The 25,552-nt window shown below is 32.2% G+C and overlaps 1 protein-coding gene and 2 pseudogenes across 2 annotated transcripts; 1 reads left to right on the forward strand and 2 right to left on the reverse strand.

The window, feature by feature from the left end:
- Positions 1–1,025: 1,025 nt before the first annotated feature.
- On the forward strand, positions 1,026–13,257 carry LOC130828770 (glycine-rich domain-containing protein 1). 2 transcript variants are annotated; one of them, XM_057694755.1, is made up of 8 exons: positions 1,026–1,428; positions 6,423–6,543; positions 6,658–7,071; positions 8,770–9,048; positions 10,565–11,085; positions 11,494–11,621; positions 11,777–11,928; positions 12,285–13,257. In XM_057694755.1, the coding sequence occupies exons 1-8, from the start codon at positions 1,235–1,237 to the stop codon at positions 12,774–12,776; spliced, it is 2,301 nt and encodes a 766-aa protein (XP_057550738.1). In that variant the 5' UTR covers positions 1,026–1,234; the 3' UTR covers positions 12,777–13,257. The 2 variants fall into 2 exon arrangements, with proteins under 2 accessions (XP_057550738.1, XP_057550739.1); XM_057694756.1 differs by lacking the exon at positions 6,423–6,543 and having other exon boundaries at positions 1,119–1,428; positions 6,759–7,071.
- A 2,855-nt stretch (positions 13,258–16,112) lies between these two features.
- Positions 16,113–17,944, reverse strand: LOC130828515 (putative pentatricopeptide repeat-containing protein At1g12700, mitochondrial; annotated as a pseudogene).
- Positions 17,945–21,341: 3,397 nt separating this feature from the next.
- Positions 21,342–25,170, reverse strand: LOC130828516 (THO complex subunit 7A-like; annotated as a pseudogene).
- Positions 25,171–25,552: the final 382 nt, after the last annotated feature.

Raw genomic sequence — 25,552 nt, forward strand, 5'->3', positions numbered from 1 at the left:
TCAACTATCTAATATTAGTGATTGATAAATTAACTTATTAAAACATCTTGTTATATGTATTTCATTTTTGAAAAAGTTGTTTTTACTAGCAAGTTCAAAATCAACAAGATAAATTGGTCATTCGAATCAGTTACTAATACTACTAGCTACCAATTGACAATAACAATCTAACAGATTTTAACCATTTTTCAAACACCCGAATAAAAAGTCCAAATAAATTAATTTCTCCTATTCATCCTAATAAATGTTCTATTTTCTTATTTTATTAACCACACTTTACCCTTATAAAAATTTAAAAATTCTACACTCTTTCTCATTCACATATAATCCTATTTTACCAACTAAATAATAATAAAAGTTAAAAGGGAGCCTTTGGAGAAGTAGAAAGAATAATTAACAACTCCAATTCAATAGAAATAAAACATACCAGTCTTACCACCCTAGCAAATTCACCATACATCCTACCACCTAATATCAATATTTTAAAAGGACAAAAGGGGCGTGGAATGATCGTATTAGTTCTAGTAAACCCATAGTGTTGTCAATTTTCCCCCTTTAATTTTATACAAATTCCTGTGTAAGACGGTCTCTTTGAGAAATCACTTTTAGTTAAGTTGACCCATAAAGAAAAATATAGAGTAAGAATATGCATTAAACTTTAATGGTATTCAGAAATTAAAGAGAAATTAGTACCTTCTCGATGAGGAGAGAGAGAGAAATGGAGGAATTCAATGGAGAGAACCCTAGAGGAAGGTAGTGTTGACGGCACACTGACGGCAGTTGTCATTAATGGTATTCTGTGCTAACGGACGTAAACTCAATGGATTATGGTGAATTAAAACATTTCGTGTGATATATGGTGAATTTCGAAGAAACTCAGTGGTATATCATGAAATATCCGTAAAAAATTTAACATTAAAACAAATTTAATAGTAAAATTCTACATAAATACTACTATATTTTATACGCTTCAAAAAGCTAATTTAAATTTCTTTTCCATGAAATGAAAAACTAAAAATGACAAACAAAAGGAACCGTAAAAAAATTCCATATTCACTCAAAAAAATGCAGTTCCCACGTGTCAACCAGGCTTATTATTCCTCGTTGATTTATTCCCCTTTTACCCCTTCACAATTCTCAGTCGTTCCTCCCTCCTTTTTGTTCTCCGTCTAATTTCTCCACCTCCCTTCTCTCTCCTCCATCTTTACATTCTCGCCCATTTTACTGCAAAAACATGTCGGACATTAATGGCGGAAGTTCTGAATATCCTTCTACCAGAAGTCTAACCAGTCAAATATCTGAAGAAGAAGCTATTCTAGTCAGTTTAGATCTGGTGTCCGCTGCTAGACGAAACCTCAAGTTCCTTCGTTACGTAGCGGATTCTGATTGGCTTCATCACCTCCCTACTCTTCTTGAAGCTATTCGCAGGTCTCGATCGAATTCTACTTTAATCTCCGTATTAATTTCAGTTTCTTTATATTTTGAAATGGTATAAATTATACACCATGGTTACAGTTACAGTTACACCTGGTCTTTTAGAATGTTCCAACCTAAATTTTTAGTTGATAAAATTCAGAAAAATCTTCTATGAAATATTCAATTTTTTTATATTATAATCTAACTTAATTACGATGATTTTGGAGTTGATTACTCCAAAAACTTATATAATACTCGGTAGTTAGCGCCTAGCGGAGTACTTTTAATTTTTAAAATTTTTTTATAGTATATAATTATTGGAATAATTTAAAACGTTAACTAGCTTTTATTTGGGAATGGAGGGATTATTATAGTACATAATTGTGATTTACATTATTGACAAGTTGTTGACTGTTATTTTTATCTTATATCTGGAGTATTATAAGATTCCAAGCCTAAAAACCGGGAATTATTGAAATAGATATGATAAATTATAAAAAAAAGTATAATATAAGACGAAAATCAACTTCTTTCAAAAAGTAAAAGGTTTGGTTCTGTTGACATTTAGTAGCTGTGAACAAAAACATAGCAATGAACAGAGTTGTTGACTTTTTTTGACTCTGTTCATGGTCACTAACAAAGCATAATATGATAATCTGCTCGATGTTGTTCATAGTACAAACTGCAAGCAGTACTTAACCTCATATTTACAATTATATTTAGAAATAAGTTAATTTTTGTCCTATTTTCATTTTTTTTTTCAAAAACTGGTCCCTGAAACTAATGCAGTGCAGTTACAAGTTGACCCTAGGCCAATACTAAAAAAAGGGCCCAAGTAAAGTTTTGGGTATTTTTATCTTTAACTATCCATCACATAATTCTTCTTTTCCATCACATTAAGGTTAATATACGAATTTAAGATCGTACGATAATAAAGGTACAAAAATATAATTAAAAAATAAATTTTTAATAATAAAAATTAACTCAATTTTAGTCCTTTACGAGTTATAGATCATGGGCGATTGCACCTCTACAAATCTCAATTTTAATTTTAATCAGCTGCAATGCAAAGAAAAAGATTATATTTTGATAATTGTGTTGATTTCAACTTTTCATCGTTAATCCAAAAGAAACGTCGCATTAGTTTTATTGGAATTTGGAATAATTAAAAAACAAAACGACGCTGGTAATTATCAAAACCAAGATTAGGGAGGATCCGTGACCGATTGGAAACACAACAATATTAATGTCTTAATCTAATTGTTCGCATGGAGAATTGTATTTCAATACCAAAGTAATCAAATTATGCCTTTAAAAGTGCACAATAATTTTAAATTATTTGTAAATTTTTCTCCATTCTTAACTAACTTAAACGATGAATGTTTTGAAAGATGGTATGGATTTCATCCAATAGCTTGGAATTAGAATTTAGTAGCTGCATAAATTTGTTGTTTTGTTTTTTTTATTATTTATCAAGCTGATTTCTTAATGGACATTATCAATAATCAAGGTTTTAAGTAAGTGGAAGTTTCCGTGGGGCAATGAATTATTAAAGTGTTGTCAAAAACCACTCCTATATTGTATACTAAGATATTCCTCGTTTAGGTGGGTGTTCCACTATTGCATTAATTGCAGTTATTATACTTTCTTTACAATGCTGAATTGCTGATGTTAGTATATTGAAAGCTACTATTATACTATATGTTATTGTCAAATCACTTTCAAAATGATGTCGCTTTTTGTTTTTCTTTTGGAAATAAAATAGTTGAGTATATCTGAGAAGTCTTCCTATGAAATTGGTCCAAGCTATTTTAGTGTAAATCAACTATTAAAATAGTAAGTATTTTTTACTTAACAATTACAATCAAGTACAATTACCGGGAAATAATTGCTATTATTAGGTTGATGTACACTCAAATAGTATAGACTAAGTCTATACAAGACTTTTACGAATGTGTTGCAATTTTTTATCCTTGTGGGGTGATTGGATTGTTGGAATGAAAAGTGAAACCTAAATCAGAATTAAACTTCTGTTTTCTTGTTTCACCATTGAAGTCTTGCATTAATCTTACTCCATATAAAAGTACATTTTTTGATATATACTCTTTAAGTCAGAAAAAAAGAAAAATAGCATATAGGAGTGCCGTAGGGCTAAGAGACTTACACATGATTTTTATTGACTTGAAAAAGCTTCTGACAAGTTATCCAAAAAAGTATTTTGGTGGGCAATGAAATAAGAGGGCATTTCCAAGAAATACAATACTATAATGCAACATTTGTATTGAGAAGCAATAACGAATGTTTGGACATGTGAAGGAACAATAGAGGATTTAACAATCACAATTGGCCTTGGTGCTTGTTGTTTGCTCATGACATTATTTTAATAGATGAGATTAGGAATGGGTAAGTTAGAATGGTGGAGAACAAAAGTTTGAGTTATGAGGTTTTAAATTAAGTTAGAGCAAGACAGGGTATATGGAATGTAATTTTAGCACAAACTACGTAACAAGAGACGCTATAAAGGTTAAAGAGAAAGAAATCACTTCAAGTGGATGTTTCTAATACCTTGGGTCCACATTTTGGAGTAATGCGAAGATGTAACCCGTAGAATTAAGTGTAGGTGAAAAAAATGAAAAGTGAATACCGAAATAATGTTATCGAGGTGTGCTTTTAAAGTTAAAAGACAAATTATCGAACAACCATTTAATCGACACTACTATATGGATTATAATGTTGGGAATTTATAAAGGCTCATAGTTAAAAAGATGGGAGTAGCAGAAAAGCGAAAGCATTGATGAATGAGCATACCTTCAGGGATAAAACTCAAAACGTAAACATAAAATGGGCTTGGGTGTTGCAATTATCGAGGAAAAGAGGATACAAAATTGTTTAAGATGGTTTAAACATGTGCAAAGACTGTGTATTAGCGACTTGGTAAGGAAGATAGAAAGTTAGAGTTCATGTAACATCAAAAAAGGGCACGTGGAGGACAAGAGATGAGAAATAAATAAAGGATCTAAACTTACAAATTGAAATGGTAGAAAATCAGAATAAATACAAAACAAGAAGCAATGTGGATGACCATTGATCAATTAGGATGTAATAACTATTCAATTAATCAACAATCATTTTAAACACTTTTCTAAACTCTCCTAAACTCTAAACTCTACATGGTATCAAGTGCTTTGATTTTTTTTCCATGCTTCTTATAATGATGGGTAGTGATTCTAGTAATCTCAACTTAACCGTTTCTTCTCAAACACTCCAAAATGATTGTTCAAACCCTTATTTCACCCATTGATGTTGATTATGTAACCTCACTCCCAAACCAAACATCAATTTTTTTAGCTTTCACTAATCTTCATGGATACATCATCAAAAATTGTTGTCAACACTAACAAATGGTTGGTGTCCATACAACATACTCTTTTTGTCACAACTCATTTTGGATCAAAGAGAAATAGAGTGTTATTTAAGAAAAAAGTAAATATTGATAATAATAAAGAGAGAATGAATTGTGTGCATGAAATTAAAAGAAAATTAAAATGTATGGATGAGATTAAAAGAAAGCGGTGGACCATTGTCCAAAAATAAAAATGATGCAAAATGAGTGGAACGAACCAAAATGTCAATTGTTGCAAAATGAGTGGGACGAAGAGAGTATATTTTTTAATTTACCTAAATTGATTATTAATCAATCTCCTTTCTTGATAGAGGTAGTATAAATTATACTTCAAAGTTAACAAATTCTAAAAGACTTAAACCACATTTGGTACCTTTTTCCTAGAACTTCTATTTATATTTTATTCTTATCGATTTGAATACTATTATACTCAAATCCTCAAGTCTCGAGTAAAATTGAGTGTAAAAAAACCTAACAAAAAAGTCATCAGTTTTCTTTTGTGATGAAGAAATTCTAGTGATTTTAATGTATTACTCTGGTCACCTTATTTTATAGGAAAAATTCAATTTAATAATCCAACCTTTTGCTCGTCCGCTATTATAGTACCACCTTTAGATTATTTTCTAATAATTCAACATTTTCCCTTAGTTCGTTGTGAATTATCCAACCTTTGTTTTAATTTGCTGGCACATATCCTATTATTACCCATTATTAGTAATACCATATGTTGTTGGCAAATATATGGCAAAGGTTAAGTTATTATAAAATAATCCAAAGGTGGGATTATTCACAGCGCATGGGTGAAAGGTTGGATTATTCATGTCAATTTTTCCTATTTTATAACCACACGAGATCGATAAACTTATTTCTCATTATAAAACTTATATTTATTTATTTTTTAAATCAAACCTTCTAACACTCCAATATACCCTTCAACCTTCAACTTTGACCATCATTTGTAGCAACTCCTAATTGCTACCCTGCCAACCACTGCACCCACCAAAAGAGTCCATGCCATGACAAACTTCTCCTCTAACTATGCTCATGTTGGTCATCGCTACTTATGATTCTCCAAGGTTGGACTTTCCTCTTGGTCGTCCATCTTAAGGGGGGAATGATAGTTGATTAATAAGCTCAAAAAATCAATAATGATAACTCTTAATTGATATATTGATTGTCTTGTGAATATTACTATATTATCTTATAATTATTTACAGATAATATGTTATGTAATCTTTATTATTGTCATCTTGAATTGTTTGGTCTATCTTTTATATTATTATTTTCATGTATTTTCTAGAATAATTTGGTATTATAGATAGGATGCTACTTTTATTCAATTAATCAACAATCGTTTTAAACACTCCTAAACTCTACTAAACTCTACCGAGGTATCTTACATTTGCGTAGAAGAATTACAAGGCCCCTACTTTGTTTCCATAATTCTTAAATTTTTGTACAAGTTAAACAATATCAAGTTGTAGCATTGTTTTTTTAAAATATTTTAACTCTTCAATGTGAAATTGCCTTGCTACTTTTTCACAAGTATATTTAGAAATGCTTTTTAGTTCCATATTATTATGATTAAATGTTTTTTGGTTAGGTATGAGGATCTCTGGATGCCATTGATTGCTGATCTAACGGTAGGGCAGAACCACAGGCCACCTATGATCCTCCCTCCTTTCGATATTGAGTGGATTTGGTACTGCCACACCCTTAAACCGGTAACTAAAAAGCATTTTACCCCTGTTAAAAGTAGATTCTTGGAGTTATTGTTTATTATCATGTTTTAGTTTTTCCTTTTCCTCATTTAAAGTAAAAAAATGGTTTTGGGACAGGCACACTATAGAGAGTACTGTAAAGCAAGGTTTTCAAAAGTTATAGGAAGGGCTACAATATTTGATGAGGTCAATGAGGAGTATGCTGTAAAATTGTGCAGGGATATATGGATCAAAAGGTACCCAAATGAGCCATTTGAGAATGAAGTAGACTCTGAAGTGTCTATGGGAGGTGGAAAGAAAAGTGACAATGAGGTAATATTGTTGGGTGAGATGAGAAAGCAAAGAGATTCATATGATAGATTTTTTAGGGAACCTTACATGGGAGAAATAGTGTACCTAATTGCAGCAAAGAGGAGATACAAAAAATTCTTGCAATTGGTGATAATGCAACAAAATGATGGTGATGGGGATGGATGTTCATGTGTTTTGGTTCCCACTGTTGATATCTTGCTCATGTGGTTCACTCATCAGGTTAGTTGCTACTTTAAGGTCCACTTTTGTTATTTTGTGTATGAATTTATGCTTCATAAGTTGGCACCTCTCAACATTATTTAAGTCATATATTTATCCTAGAACTTAATTTTATGCTAAAGTTTCCAATTTCTCATAAAGGGTTTCCTACAAATAGTTGGAGAAATAATAATCGGGAGTTTGGAACTAGTTCATGGAATCTAATTCATAAACACAGGACGCCACTAGTACACAATTACCAGCATTAGATATGATGTTTTCCTATTTTAGATGTCATAAAGTGCTGTGATGAAATCGAATCAATTTTTTTATTAAACTCCTAGTAAATATATACCTCATTATTGTGTATTATAGTTGACCATCTAAATAACCATAACATGTCATATCAATTTAATATTCAAGATATGAATGATCTAGTAGTGCATTGGATATTCAGAAATGATAAAAACAATATGGTATAGGTATTAATATACAAAGGTGGAGTCCTATAATTTGATATAGTAAAGTTTCACCTAATGCTGGTGCTTTACCTAAAATAAACTTGGGTGGAATGTGTTGGCATCCATTGGGTTGCCTTTTAGATCTCCTTTGCATGCATACAATATTGTCAAAATTGTATATTATGGGTAGACCAGAAAAAATTATTACGGTTTTCATTTCTTAAACCAAGGATCAACCGAAAATAATCCTTTTGTACATTATCACTAGCATGAATATGGTTGAATACATTTGAGTCTATCAAAGCCACAACCAATGAGAAATGAGACCATTAATGACACTCAGATAATTGAAATGAAAATTCACATTACATAACCGAAGATATATGACTAAATTCCAAATATATGTAAACGGTGGCTGAGGGAGGATGGGAAAGAGAGCAAAAGACTAGTATTATACTCCTGTTTTCATATATTCTTATCAAATAGAATTTACCAATTTTAGTGTCAAACTTTCACTATGATTTCTCATCAATCTAAATGAAAAAGCATATTCATGTGGGGTTTTGATAAATTCGTCTCAATATATATTTTCTAAATATCTAACATTTTAGAATTTTTAAAAACTCACAATTAAAATTATTTGACTTTTAAATTTGCATTGGGATCTGTACAGAAAGTAAATGAGAAAAACATATGAAAACAGGGGGATTATTGAAGTTTTATTAAATTCATGATGAATTGAACTTGTACAAATGTAACTGATTAACTGACTCTTGGCCAAAATATATTTATTTAATCCTTGATTACTAAAACTCTTGGTCCCCCACTATTTTGGATTCGCAATTTGGAATTTGGAAATAAGTGAGCATCTATTCATGACCCCATGGAAATAATTACACTTGACCACATAGCCTATGGACATTAATTAAAAAGGGTTTGAAATTTATGGTTTTTCCTGGGATTTATGCATGAATGCATATCATTCAGCTGCTATTGAAGGTAGTATCAAGTATGGAAGGGGTACTTAATTTCCATTACTGCTTATGGGATTGGGATTATTGAAGGATGTTTCAAGGGCTCAAAACTGATAAATTCAAATGAATCAATAAAATTATTGACTGTTTTTGACGATAAAATTTTACTGACTTCTGGTTTACTTTATTTACAAAAAACTGCCCAACTGTGTAGGAATGACCTGAAATATCTTTATATTATATAGTCATTATCTCATTCATCCAAAATAATTCACATGAACTAGAGCTACCCAACGGTATATGCAGCTGACACCAAGCACATGGAAGATGAGCTGCTTTTAAAGGTGGTGGGCCCATGGGATCATTCAGTGCAGGAAGAAGACATAGAGCAGATGAAGGTGCTCTGGGAGGACACTTTTGATCAGCCTTATGAGAAAGCTGGTGGAAAGCTAGCTGTTGAGTTTCGAGGCGGTTTTGCCGTCCAAACACCATTTTACTGGGTGCTTTCAGACTCTGATGTTAATATTAAATACAAGTCATTGCACCCAAGATTCTTACTAGAGGTTAGTCATATTGTAACTCATTAAATTATTTATTTTATTAGTTAATAGGAGATTATCAAAGATCATCGAATCTGTACATGTTGACTATGATTGCTTTGTCAGCATTTTGAAAATCCTACAGTCATTTCTATCTTTTTTTGTATAGATTGCTAAGAAAAGTTATCTATCATAGTTTTTAATATGGGATTTAAAGTAAGGCGGATGATTCCATAGAAATGGTGGTTAAAAATGTTCAATGGAGCATATTATTGTTTCAACACTATAAGACAAAATGGAAGTTAGGGTCTTTGACCAATAAGATACCATAGTAGATGACGTCTCATGAGATTCTGACCATATAGCTAACTAAAGATTAACATTTTATGATATTCATAGTCTTGCACTCTTACTTAACATCTTAACTCCCTCTACTCCGTATTAATCACTTGTGTTTTTTAAATTTCAATTTTGACTGTTGATTTCTTTCACTATGTATTGTTAGATTTTTAATTCTATAGGGAAAATTGTAAAGAAACACCTTTTAAAACCCTTTTTTGTATAAAAACACCTTTTATAAACTTTTTTGTAAAAAAACACCTTTTAAGAGACTTTTTATAAAAAAAAACACCTTAAATCACTTTCCGGTGACTTTTGTCAACTTTCAGGCGTTGACTATGCCATTTGTCAACTTTCAAGCGTTGACTTTTGAGCTCAGATGGCATAGTCAATGCCTGAAAGTTGACAAAAGTCACCGAAAAGTGATTTAAGGTGTTTTTTTTATAAAAAGTCTCTTAAAAGGTGTTTTTTTACAAAAAAAATTATAAAAGGGGTTTTAAAAGGTGTTTCTTTGCAAATTTCCCGATTCTATATAATTTTATATTTGTATTTGTGGTAATAGTTTAATGTTTTCTCTTTTGATCTTATCCACAACTTATTCTTTTTTATCATCTCTTTAGCATATTCATTCTCTCTCATTATCTGATCCACATATTTATTTCCATCCGCATATTTTTTTTCCATTTTCTTTGTCTTATTCCTCCACTAAAAGTTACTAAAGCAACATTGACACACTGTCCCATTATAGCAAAATCAAGGGATAGAGCGAGCATATATTTGATGACTTTTGTCAATATCTTGCAAGTTTGTCTTCGGAAAGCAAAGGTCATAGTTAACATGAAATGGAGTGAGTATTTGATCTACACTCTGTGCATTCTATGCTCTGGATTGTCTACAAGTTGAAGTAAAAGTGTAAAATATTTCTCTTATACTTAAGGTAGCTTCTGATTCATAAGATATAATGGTTAGCAAATTTTACCCGATACCTAAAATTCTAGTAATTATATAATTCAATTTTTTTATAGAGATACTTTCAATCAGCAAAGTGAAGAACTTAAGACAAAGTCTACAATAATGAATTCTAGTCAGCATCTTTTTGTTGTAGATTGTTCAAAGAACAGCTCTTGGTAACAAATGCAAGTCTAATAAAGTGTGCTTAGAAGTCCTTTGTGCTGATTAAATTTCCTAACTTGGAGATCAGGTATGTGTTTTTGCGAGACTGAGGTCACACATGGATGCAACACAGGCAGAGAAGACACGTGAATTCTTGCGCCTACGAATGTTTAAATGTCACAAGGAACTCAAGTTTGATAAACTTGTCTCAAGTTTCGCTCCAGATTCATGGCAAATGGCATGGAATTTCTATTCCGAGTTTGGAACCAAAGGTCTTAGGCTTGAGCTTCGCCATCCAGGGAACCTCTGTTTCTCAGGCACTGGTGTGCTGGACACTGTATCATTTTCATGGAATGACTTGCTTCGTGCACCATCTCTTGCGTTTGGAAGCGAAGTGGATCAGAAAATTAGGGTCTTCACCTCAATTACTCCTCCAGTCCAAGCTCCATACCTTTTAAAATGTGTCCCGGATCGCGTCAGTGATGATTCCGGTGCCATGATTTCTGATGTAATGCTCAAGATGAATCAGTACCGGCCTCAGGAAGGAAGATGGTTATCTCGGACTGTCTTGGATCATGCAGGAAGAGAATGCTTTGTGGTTCGCATAAGGTGAGTCTTCTCTTTCCATATTGGAAGGATCATCTTATTATTAATTTTGGTCAATTACTGCATTTACAATAAGATAATCATGTACTTTTAGTGAAGATGGTTATTTTCATTGTAAAACCAACTCTTACTCGTGACTTTATGAGAAACTGAGAATTTGAGTGAGTTGTCTTTATCTGCTGGGTGTGAGTTGCAGCCGGCAGCCAGTAAAGAAACTTTGACTTACCTATGCTGGCTGTCAATCAACTGAAGTTAAATTACTGAAGGGATCTGTTAGGTTGATGTTTGGGGCTTGTGGCAACGAATTTCTACATTTTGTACTATGTATTTAACTGTTACTCCGAAGCTTTAATAGGATTGAGATTGTGCTGGTTATGCGGGAAATGACTCAGTCTGCTAGCAAATTTACAGAGTTGGAGGAGGATTTTGGAGAAGAGGGGGTGAGGCTCCAGAGACGGTGAGGTGGGAAGACCGGATTATTGAGATACGAGAAGGTCCATGGTCCTATGTGGCAGGTTCTACGATTGGAACAGCTCCAGGTATGCTACTGCATTCAAGTAATTTCCTCTTGGCCATATGCATTATGGGCGTTCGACACTGTTTCCTTAATAGCTGAACAGAGAACATGTAGTATGTTACGGTATTTCATCATGTAAATATCTTCGATGAAAATCCTAGTTCTATTTGGTTGTAGATAAAGTGGTGGGATCAGCAAAGCCTAAAGAAGAACCAAATGAGAGAACTACTTGGTGCTTCTCAACGGGGGATGAACTGACAATAGAGTGGGAATCGACATCTTCCTTGGAAACTCTAAGGCTTACTCTTAATACCAAACAAAATTCTTCAGTAAGTCTCCAAATTTTTCTTAAGCCTATTCTAACACATATAGTATGGCTTGTTAGCTAGGCAGTAATATCTGGTAGTGATAATCGAGATTGTATTGTTAATTTGAATTTTTATGCCGTCGTTGATAGTAATACTTCTCAGCTTCTACCCATATCATTTTCCTTTATAAATCTTCATGAGCACGCAATAGTCAACACATCTAAATCCATACTGCATGAAAAGTAGTGAAAATAGAGAAGCAATAACACATTTTAATCAGTCTTTAAAGTTTGGACCATTGCACAGAATTCTCATAATATTCTGGGTTTTAGGTATCAAACCATATTATGATCTCAAAACTTTTACCTATTTTACAGGTAAAGTTGTTGAAAGGCCGAAAAATGCAGTACGAGGTAAGCAAGGAAGAGGGAAAACCAGATGAATCAGAAGATGAATTTGTGACCATTGTCAGATTTTCGGATGAGACCCCAAATGGAAAAGCTACTGCTCTTCTCAACTGGAAGCTCTTAGCTGTGGAGCTATTGCCAGAAGAGGATGCCGTTTTTGTGCTGTTATTGTGTGTTGCAATACTCAGAAGCGTTTCAGAGATGAGAAAGGAAGACGTCGGAGGATTGTTGATTAGGAGAAGATTGAAAGAAGCCAAGCATGGGGATAGAGATTGGGGCTCTATTATACTTCATCCTTCATGCATCACATCTTATCCGCCCTCACCTCATCTTCAACCTTGGTATTGGAATGCTAAAGCTGTGATATCACATGATCCTAGTGCCGAACACACTTTGAACCAACCGAGTTTTTCTATGGCTGAAGGTGGTGACAAATTGTACAAAAGGGGTATTATCTCATGATCAAAAGATGCTCACTTCTGATTTTTTTGATGGTGTATATTTAATTGAAACACAATGAAGATCCGAAAGAAAATGGGGAATTTTGCATATTTGTAATACCATTTGCGAGGTTGTATATAATTGATTAATTGTGAAGTTGAATAAGCTTGTTTTTAGCTAGGGGAAACTCGGATATCGAATATTCTGATTCAATCAAATTGGATATGAATAACAAGAATATCAATTTTCATATATCAGATATCCGATCTGATCCCATGATCCGGATTGGATATTCGAGTTTGCTCAGCCTTAAGTCCAAAGACTTATATTTTTATGTATAAGAGGTTGAGAAATGTGAATGAGCTTCTTGTTGATCACAATGTTGTATATTCTGTAGAAATTTTGATGGATGTAGCCGTTGAGGGTTGGGAAATTTGTTCTTTCATGTAATTTTGTGATTATGAATGAATATAGACGAGAATGCTAAGACTTTGATTATTCTGAAGAGACCTTTTTTGGCCACTATTAGAACACTTATGATCCTGTGTTTCATATTGATACCGCTGCTGGTCCTCTAGCTGAGCCAAATTAGACAAATGGGATAAGTTATCTACTGTCATTTCTTAAGGGCAATGGAGGAGAGATCAGGAGATAAAGAAAAGGTTGAAGAAGAGACGATGGAGATTTTAGGCCTCTTGAAGTACATTAATCCCTCACCGTGCTCACATACTATTATAAATATACCTTATAATAAAAACGAAAAATTATTAGGTATAATAACTTTTTGCTTATTTTTCTACAAAAATATAAATTTTTAATTAATCATGAATACTATCAACTTAGTGGGTGTTTTATTAGAATATCCTTGTTAAAAACCAAGTTATAGTAGATTATATGACAAAATAAATGGTAAATTAGTTAATAAAATTGGTATTATTGTAGAAAAATTAACGAAATAGTGTATTATTCACGGTAATTTTTCCAAATAAAATTCAAAGGGATCCTCAAAAAATAAAACCAACTAAAACAACAATGTTGAACTGAAATAGCACAATCAATTACAACATTTTCTCTTTGCAGATGAAAATACTGGCTCTGCTTATGATTTCCGAAAAGAAAGAGGCTTCATATCTTAATCTTTTTAACTCAAAAATGATTTTACAATAAAATCTCAAAAAACCAAATCCCAATAGCGGAATGAGATAGTAGATTGAGACTCGAGAAATACTGAATTCTTTTAGGGTTGGGACGACTTATGCGCTCAATTTTTAGACTTTTAGTCTTCTTGCTTTGAAAATTTGAATTAAATAAGCAAAATAATATAAAAAAGTCAAACAATAAGCAATGTTTTAAAATATTTTCTAAAATAAGTACTTTTTTCCATAGTTGAAGTTTGGATTGTTCGCTGTTAGTAACAGTGAAAAAAAGGCTAGTAAAAAAAAGTTTTTAATAGTGAACAAAATAAAATTATTCAAATAAAAGTCAATCTCAAATAATGGTGGAGAAATTTTAAATGACCATATATCGTTCTCTGGATCATTATCATCATCGTCCGTAACTGTAAATGACCCTCATTATATGATTTATTATGATCACACATCTATTAGAGATGGTATTTAACCATGAAAAGAAGTAGCAGATCGAGAAAAAATGTCTAATACATAGAATACTAAGTTTACTAATTATCACCATTAATTATCACCATCTCTGCACCATTTTCATTATTAACATTATCTCTCAATTAATCATCATCATGAATGATGATGATTAATGATAGAGGGACGATGGTGACGAATTTTGATGATGTTGATCGAGATATGGTATAATGATGAAAATGGTACGTGGAGATGATGGTGACGATGAAGATAATAAAGGAGAGGAGATCAGGAGATGATAGTGATGATGAATGATGATGGTGATGACACTGAAGGGAGATGATAATGGTGTTGAATCCTAATGATGATGACAATGATAGTATTCATGGACATAATTGCAGTAATATTTTGTACTCCTAAATGCCTAATATTTACAGACCTGAAATGTTGAAGCTACTACTTCGCTGCGAACGCGTTTATGTATATATTTTTTTAAATTTCTCCACCATTATTTGAGATTCACTTTTATTTGAATAATTTTATTTTATTCATTGTTACTAACAATAAATAAAAAATTTGACTTTTTTACCAGTTTTTTTGTTCGCTGTTACTAATAGCGAACAACTCAAACCTTAGCTATCGGAAAAAAATACTTACTTTAGAAAATATTTTAAAACATTGTTTATTATTTGACTTTTTTATATTATTTGTCTTATTTAGTTCAAATTTTCTCTTGCTTTCTAATTTAGTTTTAGGGTTTTATTTGGACTGGGCTAAAATAGTACACATTCCTTGAAATTTTGGGTTTTTTGGTTTTTTGGGAGCCTAATTGGAGTCCAAACCAAACACTGAGTTATATTTAAAATTCAGTGCAAACCAATCAAAATGAAAATATAGTCAAACCAAGTTGCTTATTTGTTTTTATTTGTTTTAGTGTTTGGTTTTACATCAAATTACTTACACCCTTATAAACATGTATATTCAATGTCATTAATATTTTTTCTTTCAATCTCATTTACAACTCATTCTCTTTTATTACGTCTATTCGATTCAGTTATATATTTGTCACAATTTTTGAAAAAAAATAAAATAAAATAGCTCTATCATTATATATCAAGATCAAATGGAAAAAAAAAATATTTCTATCGTTATATGTTGGTACTTCTATTTTTAGAGGGTAGAGCTGTATTGCATCATGTAATACATAAAATTATATTTTAATGTTTTAAGTTTACTTTATGCACTCTATCCAATGCACTTATTCAAACCTTAATATATCGAGTTATGTATAATTAAAAATTATAAAAAGTTGATATTACTAATTTTTTCATCTTAAGTGTCCCATTTACTTTATGCACTCTATCCAATGCACTTATTCAAACCTTAATATATCGAGTTATGTATAATTAAAAATTATAAAAAGTTGATATTACTAATTTTTACATCAAAACGAATCAAATAAGATCTCACATGACTATATTTTAACTTATACATTAATAATAAAATGCAATTTAAGAGTGATAGATGAATAGTGTCTCAAAAGTAAATGGGACACCTAAGGTGAATAAGAGAGTATTTTTTAAAAAAATTAGTAGACTTCTGCTTTAGCATTACTTACTATAATATTATATTAAACCTATATTTAGGAAGGAACAGTTCGTTCAATTTCAATTAGATTTTCATTTATCATTAATTACATGTACGTCATCATGTCTAGTGACTCTTTACTACTAACACTACTCATACTTCGCCAAACAAACCCTTAGATGTCAAAGTATCTTTTAAGCAACTCCTTGTCCGCATCACCAATATTTGGATCAGTGAGTAAGTCCACAAATGACGAGATAGTTTTGTTAAAAGCGGCGAAACTTTTATCTCGCATAAGGCAGACAAGCTTCACAGCCCTTTTAACATCCTTAATCTCAAGAAATGCTTGAATAATTATATTGAAAGTGAATTCATCCGGGGAACATCTAATGCCATCCATTTTCTCAAATAGTTCATTAGCATCAGTTAACAACCCGTTCTTACACAAACCATTGATCATAACATTATATAGACGCACATCTGGTCGTAACCCCTTAGCTACAACAAATGAGAAGAGATTTACAGCTTCTTCATGTTCGCCAACATCCCACAACCCACTAATTAAGATATTATACATGATCATATTTGGGTGAACTCCGTTCTTCTTCATGTTCTTTAACAAATCCATTGCTTCATCCATCCGTCTATTTTTACATAGACCATCCAACAATGACGCATACGTAACCGCATCCGGTTTGACTCCATGACATTCCATTTCCTTTAAACACTTTAGTGCACTTTCAAGCTGGTTGTCCTTGCAGAAACCATTAATGATTGAGTTGTATGTGAAAATATTAGGCGTTATTCCTTGAAGAACCATCTCATTCATAAGGATAGGACCTTTATCACTATTTTTAGACCTAAAATATCCATTCAATAAAATGGTGTAGGAAATAACATCAGGTTTACAACCTTCTTTACCCATCAAAATCATTAGCTCTTCTGCCTTGTCCATGTCACCGCGTAAACAATATCCATCCATCAACGTATTGTAAGTGATTAAATCGGGGACTTGACCCTTTTCCGTCATTAATCTAAATACAGCTTCCGCCTCATCAATCCTACCATCCTTACAATAGATATCGATTAACATGGTGTAAGTCGAAACATCAGGAATTAAGTTTTTTGCCATCATCTCACTTAACATATCCTCCGCCTCTTTCCACCTCCCTAAAGTGCACATTCCTCGGATCAAAATATGATAGGTAACGACATCAGGTCGAATTCCCTTAACTTGCATCTCAGAAAAAAGATTAACGGCCTCATTTATTAACCCGTCTTTAGAAAGACTATCAATAACGGTGTTATAGATGACAATGTTAGGCGTACAATGGGCATGAGACTCCATGTCTCTAAGGAGCTTAAGGGCACCAAGATTGTCTCCAATTCTACATAAACCTTTAAACATGGTCCCATAAACAAACAAATTGGGTTCATACCCAAGCTTTACAATTTTATCCAATAATTGAATAGCGTTCCCTAATCGATGGATATGAATAAAGCCATTGATAAGTGTATTAAAGGTAACAATGTCAGGCTGATAACCTAGTTTAATCAAGTAAGAAAGAACCGCAAACCCTAAATCAACACGACCTAAGCGGCAATAACAATTAGCCATAATATTAAGGGAATAACCATCCGGACGGAGACCTGAGAAATGCAATTGCTTAAAAAGAGTAATGATAGAGGAAAAAGGGGGATTGGGTTTCATTTTAGACATGGCAGTAAATAACATACAAAAATCAACAATAGATGGAAGAGGACGAATGGATTTCATAGAATGAAGAGGGAAAGGGGATGATCAATTTTGTTAAACCCTAATTTGGATTGTTTTCGAACATAATCAAGGAATAATTTAGAATCAGCAACATGAACATCTGAAGCGTAAGTGGAGATTTTTCGATGACAAAAATGAAATCTAAGATTACCTGGAAATCTAGAAGGGAGGAGAAGAGCAATTGGAAAGAGAGAAATAAGATCAAACCCAGATTTGGTAGTAAACCTCATTGTTAGAGTATCTTGTTTCCCAGAGACTGGTATGGAGTTCAATTTTGTTATCTAGGCGCCATGTCTATAGTTTGATGGAAGGAATGGAGATGGCGGTACTGCATACTTAGAAGGAAAGTAGAAATGTGAGTAGACACCATGACCACAGAGAAAGAACAAAAAAACCTGAAAACAAAAAACAGATACTTCGATAGAGAGTTGATATTTATTGACAAAAATGACCTTAAATCATTCATCACTGTGATTAGTATTTAATTTATAAATTAAAATATAGTCTACTGAAATTTTGTTTGATTTATTTCATTGTAAGATTATTAATATTAAATTTTATAATTTTTTATCATACGCAATCAGAGATATTAAGAATTGAATTAGTGCATTGGACCGTGTGAAAAAGCAAATGTCACAAGTAAATTGAAACAGACGAAATATTAACTAATCATAACATGATATGACTTTAAATGGGTTAGTCTAAACTATATTAAAAAAATTATTTTCTACATAAGTGTAAATTTTTTTTTTCTTTTTATATTTTTTGACTAATTGACTTCTTATATGAACCTGTCTCACGTGAAACGGACTCATACAAGAAGCAATTTTTAAAAAACTTTTACGGGCTCGGATAAAGAGGCTTAAAATTTTTTAAAAGATGCCCTAAAATTTTTTTAGAAATTTAGAAATTTTGGATTAAAGTTGGCGCAATTTGATGGGTTCAGATAAAGAAACTTTAAAGTTAATTTTGGATTAATATTGTATATGACACTTGCAAGTAGACCTGGGAAAACGGTCGGTCGGTCGGGTTTTGGGTCGGATCAATTTCAGTCGGGTCATTTTCGGGTCGGGTCAGTTTCGGATCAGGTCAGTTTCAGGTCGGATCACTCTGGGTTTCGGGTAGGTTCGGATTGACCCAACGGGTTACCATAAAACATTAGAATATCCAATCGACTAATTCAACATAAAAAAAATCATTAAAATGTCTAAAAAAAATCATTAGAGAAATTACATGTACGATTTTCAAAAAATAGTTGGTATGTCAGGTTCATTTATGTGCAAGAAAAATAGGGGAATTAATACTTATTTTGAAAGACTTGTAAGATACGCGCTTTATAAAAGTTATTTTGTTTATTATAATTGTAACGTTAGATAAAAATGACGTTAAAATTATCTTCACAATTTTCATGTTGGAAAGATATACAACTAAGTACTTATTTCGTCTTATAAGATACGCGTTTTATAATTTAGGGTAGCGACATTCGTTTTTTGAAAAGCTCATTCAAACGTGCGAAACGTTCGTATAAATTATATTGATTTGCTTACTGAAATGTAGAAGAATTAAAAACTCATTTGACTGATTTAACAAGATACATGTATTCAATTAAGATGATTATAACGTCCTATTTTTAAAGAAAAATAATTACGATGGCTAAAAAGACGTTAAATACGTGTTTTTTGAGATCTATTGATGAGTTTTAGGGTTCAAGTGATATACTCAATATGTTGAGATACTTTGAAAACTAAAATTTTATTTGAAATGAATTCTAACATTGAAATTACTCTAAAAATTGATATTAAATCTGTCAAAACGGGTCGATTTCCGGTCAGGTCATTTTCGGTCGGGTAATTATCGGGTCGGTCATGTTTCGGATTAAGTCGCTTTCGGGTCGGTCGGGTTCGGATTTTGTCGGGTCGGGTCCCGGGTTCATTTTCGGGTCGGATCAAATTTTCCCATGTCTACTTGCAAGTAAACTTAGAATATAAGAAATCAGTTATTTTGGGGAGATTGTTCCCCAAGTAACCTTGGAATATAAATTAAATAAAATAAAATTTTATTTTTTAAAATTTGTATAAATGGGCTAGGTTATATAATAAACCCAATATGTCATTTTGAAGATATTTTTTAGTATTTGTTTAGGATGGAACTATTTATTTTATCATTTATAATAAATAGACATTTATGAAATTGATTATTAAGAAATTAATAACCTAATTGAAAGTTAATCTATAAATAAATACTAAAGTCCCATTTAAGTTTCAGTTTAGTCTTCTAATAAATGATTATTTATATTTTAATTCTTATAAATTTTATATCTATTATATGTTATTATACTGTTACATTTATCTGAAAACAGTAACATGATAATAAAAAGGCTTGATGGTAAGGAAATGTCGAATCATGCTTCCGGCATGTAAAAACATAGGATGTGTTTTCCGCCACGTAAAATACGGTGAACACAATAATATTATTTAACCTTACTTGTGGCTTGAGCAACATTGTACTGGAGGAGTGATGACTCCCACTAAGTTAGAGCTTTTGGTTTACCTTACCCTAACAGGCCCTTACATATATCAAAGATCATATGTGTTGCATTCATTAAATAAGTAATTGGATTCCATGCCCTAACACTCAAGCAGAAGTGTTAGTAAATAAAGCCCTGGTATTCAAGCAGAAGAACCATAAGTTATATATATATAATTAATTAAAAAAAATGATGAATCCTCTATATTGCATATATCATTTTGCATATTACTTATTGAAATGCACATATTTTTGTACTTATATTATGCTAGCAGGTTTTCATACTCGGTTTATTATTTGACCGATTCCCCTCAGTTGTTCCCTTTATAATAGGAGCAAATGTTGCATGTGACTTTACATGAGGTTATTAAGAAGCTATTGTATCGTCTATGTGATATTAGGATATAGTATGTATGTAATTTATATAATGTATATGTAATAACGATAATTATGTATTAAAGCAAGATGTAATATGTAAAATTATATTTTAATGTTTTAAGTTTTGTTTGTTTTTTTGAAAATACTGTTTTTTTTTAAATTAGTAGGCATTACTTATTATAATATTATATTAAACCTATATTTTGGAACGAATAGTTTGTTCAATTTCAATTAGGTTTTCATTTATCATTAATTGCATATTCATCAACATGTATAGTGAGTAGTTTTCTTCTCTAGGGTTAAAGGATAAACCCTAATTCGAAGCATGGAATAATATTTTATCAATTAATTGTGTGAAATTTGGGTCTAAGATTAAACCTATACTTAATGAATCTTAGTTTAAATGTCTTTATTAACCTTTTCAATAAATCGGAAGTTTGAGGATTAATACTATTGAGGTCTTAAACCGATATCGATCAATAGAGCGGAAGCTTGAGATTAATTAGATCACGTTTAATTATGCCAAAGACTCAAATTCATACAATTATGAGAGTAATTGACTCCCATGTTAGAATTAGGTGATTCTTGACGCCCTAGATTTATCATATTTTTATTATCTTCGTATTAATCATTGTCTTAGCTTTAACTATTAGCCTTATTTTCTTTTATTATCTTCGTATTAATACTAACAAAGCCTATGATTCAAAACAACACAAAAAATTGCTAATCAATGTTCATGCTTTCAGCAATCCCGCTCGTATCCAGACCAACCTTATGCTCTTCAGTTTGATTTTTCATATCTTTAACTAAGCTTCTCTGTCTATCCTTTATTGTTATCTGCAACTCATCCAACTACACATATATAACTAGTCAAAAAAATGTTCGTCTTTTTCAAAAGTATTGCCTTTCCTAATCGATCAAAGTTTGGGCAGTATATTTTGGCCCTGCATATCTAACCTTTTCGGGACCATATGCACATAGGAAAATGTCTCCAATCGAGCAAATTTTTAGGTTGCAACTAGAGGTACTTAATGGGATGGGCCGAGCCAGGATAAAAATAAAATGAAGTGGGCTATAAAAGGGCTCAATAAGGGTTCAAAAGGGCCTTGTAAATAGCATAATTAATGATAATTTAAATATTACAAATAACAATGTCAATGGGAATTATTAATATTTTCAATTTAATTATTATAAATGATAAATTATTATTATAAATTGATAAATGAAAATAAAATAATTTTTTGTATTAAAAATGGGTCTGATAGGGCGGAATTGGGCTTTGAAACTCATATTATGTTTTAAGGGCATTATCCAACCCGGCCTCATAATTACTTAAGCTCGGCCCGACTTTTGTTCGGCCGATTTAACAACCCTACCCCTAGTTGCAACAAAGCAATTAGCAAACAATATGCATCATTAGTAAAAACTTACCACGTGTAAAAGAAGAGCATACTGTTTTCTTCGAAGATCTAGCAGTCTTGAGCTAGCTATATCTTCTGCTTCTAGTACTGCAATCTGGTTCTCAAGTTTTGCAATTGTTTTCTCTGTTTCTGACCGAGGGGGTGGATGGCAATTAATTTCCGTATCGTCTCACACTGTTTCTTGTGTTTTCTCTCAATCTTGCAGGCTTAAAGTTCTTTCTTTAAATCTTCAATTTCTTATTGTACCTGAAGAATCTGGCTATTTATCTCATCTTTCAACTCATTAAAGTGCTCCTTCTCCCTTAAGTTTGCATCGACAAATGCTTTGCTTTTCAACAATGGAATCTCAAAAGTAGTAAGTTCACGAAGAAATGCTTTTGCAATTCGCTCGCAATCATTGTAATTATTTCCATTCTTCTCAACCTCAATAACAAAAGCTGTAAATTTCTTTTATAGCTTCTTCAATGGAGGTTCCTCTCTTGTGGTGGTCGTGCGTGTGAGAAGTATGTGTTTTAAAATGACATCGTCTTTATGAGGACCAAAAGCATAGTGAGCAATCATTGCCTCTCCTTTGCTAGCAAACCATCTTCCTTTGTGCATTGAAAGAAAAAACTGCACCCAACATGAATGTGGAGTTAACACATAAACAGAGGTAATAGGCAGAAAGATATAAAAAGGTAGCAACTCGAATGCAAATATTAAAATAATACATTGACTTTGAGTTATAGATAGGGGTGAAAGTTATTCGAATCAAAACCAAATATGCAACATGATCCAAATCTAATTAGTAGTCCAGACTCATATTACCTTCCGAATAAATTTAGATTGAATATTCTAAAAAATTTTAATTTTTTCAGAATGGAAACAGACAATCATACAGCCTATCTTTAATTCTGGTGATTGGTTGAACCTATCTATGGAGCCTAGAATAGAAAAAAGAAACAAAAAAGTCCATAAGCCTTAAAAAAAGCACACACGGTTATAAAACACGCCCTGTATTATCCATACACAAGTCCAACAATAATTTACCTCTAAAGTTTTAACCAACCATCATTTAGCTTATGGGACTTGTGAATTTATTATGTGTTAATGTATGTGATCTTAATCATTCTTATTTATGATAAGTAACAAAAGATTTAATCTATCAAGGGTCAATTAAAAACAACTTCGATATTTTTATAAGGGTTAAAGCATGTACATCTAGTTCTAAAAGCTCGTCTAGGTGATAGCTACAAAATGACAAAAGGTTAATGAAATTTTGTTAACGGTTCCAGTTATCCCCATTATGTACATATTTTTTCACACCATAAGGTGCAAAAAAAGCATAGGAAAATGTGATATGACTCATATTAATAAGATTTAACACGACTATTTAGACTACTATAATACTCGTAAAGACCCTCGTTTGATTTAAAAAGGTATAGGAAGCACACAAACATCTACACAATATGATACATTGGTCTAAACATGAAAACCCAATACTAGAATCTATTCTCCGTTCCACGTTCCCAAAACTTAATTCAATAGTTTGAGCTTTGATCAATTTGGTATATAGTATGATACATTGGTCTATACATAGACACTCAGAACCCGTCTCATGTACAATTATGTTTTTCTTGTCCACTCATGCTTGATCAACCACTAACCTCCTCCTCCTCCTCCACATCTCTCTCTTTTTTTACATCTATGGTCAAGCCAACCCACTTAATGCATTATTTTAACCTTTGATCAATTTGCATGAATTAAAGTTCTTAATCGGAATAACTTTCTTGAAACTGTGGACAACAAAGCAAAGAGAAACATAGTACTGACTGTCTAATTCATGTGTAAGAATGTGCTATCTATATCTCATAAATAAAAACTAGAACAATGGACATTATAATAATAGTCAAAACTCAAAACCCTAATTTTAAAATTTCTGTTTTGGCACAAGCTACTAGAACTTGTTCTCCTCCAAGAGATTAGGACTGAATGGAGCAGGGTTGGATTCAACCGAAAGAGTGAAAATGTGAGTGAAAGTTTTGTGCTTGACTAAATTGAATTGAATGAAATGGAAGTATGGAACTAAAAAAGAACTAAATTGTTTCTTTTCTTTGAGTTAAAAGTTTCAAGTAAAGATTCTTGATTTTTTATTATATCGTAGTCATCAATATGGAAGCTCAAAAATCCAATTTTCAATTTTCTACTTTCCGTCACCTCCAGTTCCCGTAAGCTAAATTTGAAATCATCAAACTAGAATCCTAATGAAAGCTTCCTTCAATGTAAAACTATAATATCAATTTCCATCAACGCATAAAAATTGTTTGTGAAGACAGAAAAAGCACCCAACAGACGAAAAACACATTTATCTCTGGTAATTTGAAATTTGAAAATCAGAGAACAAAAACTCAATGAAACTACAACAACAATCTGGGAGATATTGAGAAAATTTTTAAAAAGGAGAGTAAAAAAGAAATTGGAGATAAAATTCCTAAACCCTACACCTTATTTTGAGTTAACATAAATAAACAGGAAGCACAATGCCAAAGTACCATATTAACACCAAAATTTTAAATTGAAAAAGAAAAGAAAGCCAAAGAAGAAGAAGAAGAAACGTACACTTTTAGTGATTTGGTGTATGTTTGATAGCCGCCGGCATGTCTGTGATGTTGGGTGTCCAGCCCATTTTGTTATTTATAATATTTTTTTTGGTGTACTTATTATAATGTGGTTAGCTTCTCTTAGAAGCTTTGAGCTTAAAAAAATGATGTTGGAACAGCTACAAAAGGGGGCAGCAATAGGCACCAAAAAAAAAATCAGTATACAAAACAGTAGAAAAAGACAGAGAGAAAGTGGGTTGTTCATTAAAAATTAGCATGCACAGTTTGGATCAACATATCTAATGGAGGGGCAAACGTGGTCTGATTTGGCTCATTTTTGAGTATGTTGTAGGGGACACATAAGGCTTCAATCTGAACAGTGGTGATCGGGTTTGGTGGTCCGGTGTGCCGAAAATCGCGACTGGAGAGTGGCTGTCCTGTTTTTGGTGAAATTCTCTTTATTTTTCTTCTTTTATTGTATTTCTCTTGTAGTTGATGGTTGATGGTGGGTAGTGCACTTTGTTGGATTGCAATTGGTGCTTGTACTCTCATTTTATTATAATAAGAGTGACTTGGGTGGACTCCCTTGACCAGTCCCGTGGTTTTTATCCTTTACACCGAAGGGGTTTTCCACGTAAAAATCCTTGCATGTTGTTATTGGCTATTGTTCATTATGGTTTGTCTTTTGATGCTTATTGTTGGTTATTATTGGTGATTGAAGTGAGTTAGGGTTTAGTCTTGGTTTGGTTGATTGTTTTGCCTAAATTGATCTTAGTGTGGGTGTTGTTGGAGTTGTTATCAACCCTTTGTGCCCAACAACTTGTATCAGTGTGGACGTATATTTAGGCTAAATGGAGATTAGTACTAGTAGTAGTGGTTCCATGATTAAGTTGACATCAACCAATTATTCCATATGGAGAACCATGATGGAGGA

This window comes from Amaranthus tricolor, chromosome 12 (assembly GCF_026212465.1).
Source record: "Amaranthus tricolor cultivar Red isolate AtriRed21 chromosome 12, ASM2621246v1, whole genome shotgun sequence".
Classification (NCBI taxonomy): domain Eukaryota; kingdom Viridiplantae; phylum Streptophyta; class Magnoliopsida; order Caryophyllales; family Amaranthaceae; genus Amaranthus; species Amaranthus tricolor.

Excerpts from the sequence above, each read along its gene's own strand:
- LOC130828770 (XM_057694755.1), top strand. The coding sequence starts at position 1,235 with ATGTCGGACATTAATGGCGGAAGTTCTGAATATCCTTCTACCAGAAGT. Across the intron at positions 1,429-6,422 it reads CTTCTTGAAGCTATTCGCAG|GTATGAGGATCTCTGGATGC; the intron begins GTCTCGATCGAA and ends TTTTTTGGTTAG. Across the intron at positions 6,544-6,657 it reads ACTGCCACACCCTTAAACCG|GCACACTATAGAGAGTACTG; the intron begins GTAACTAAAAAG and ends GTTTTGGGACAG.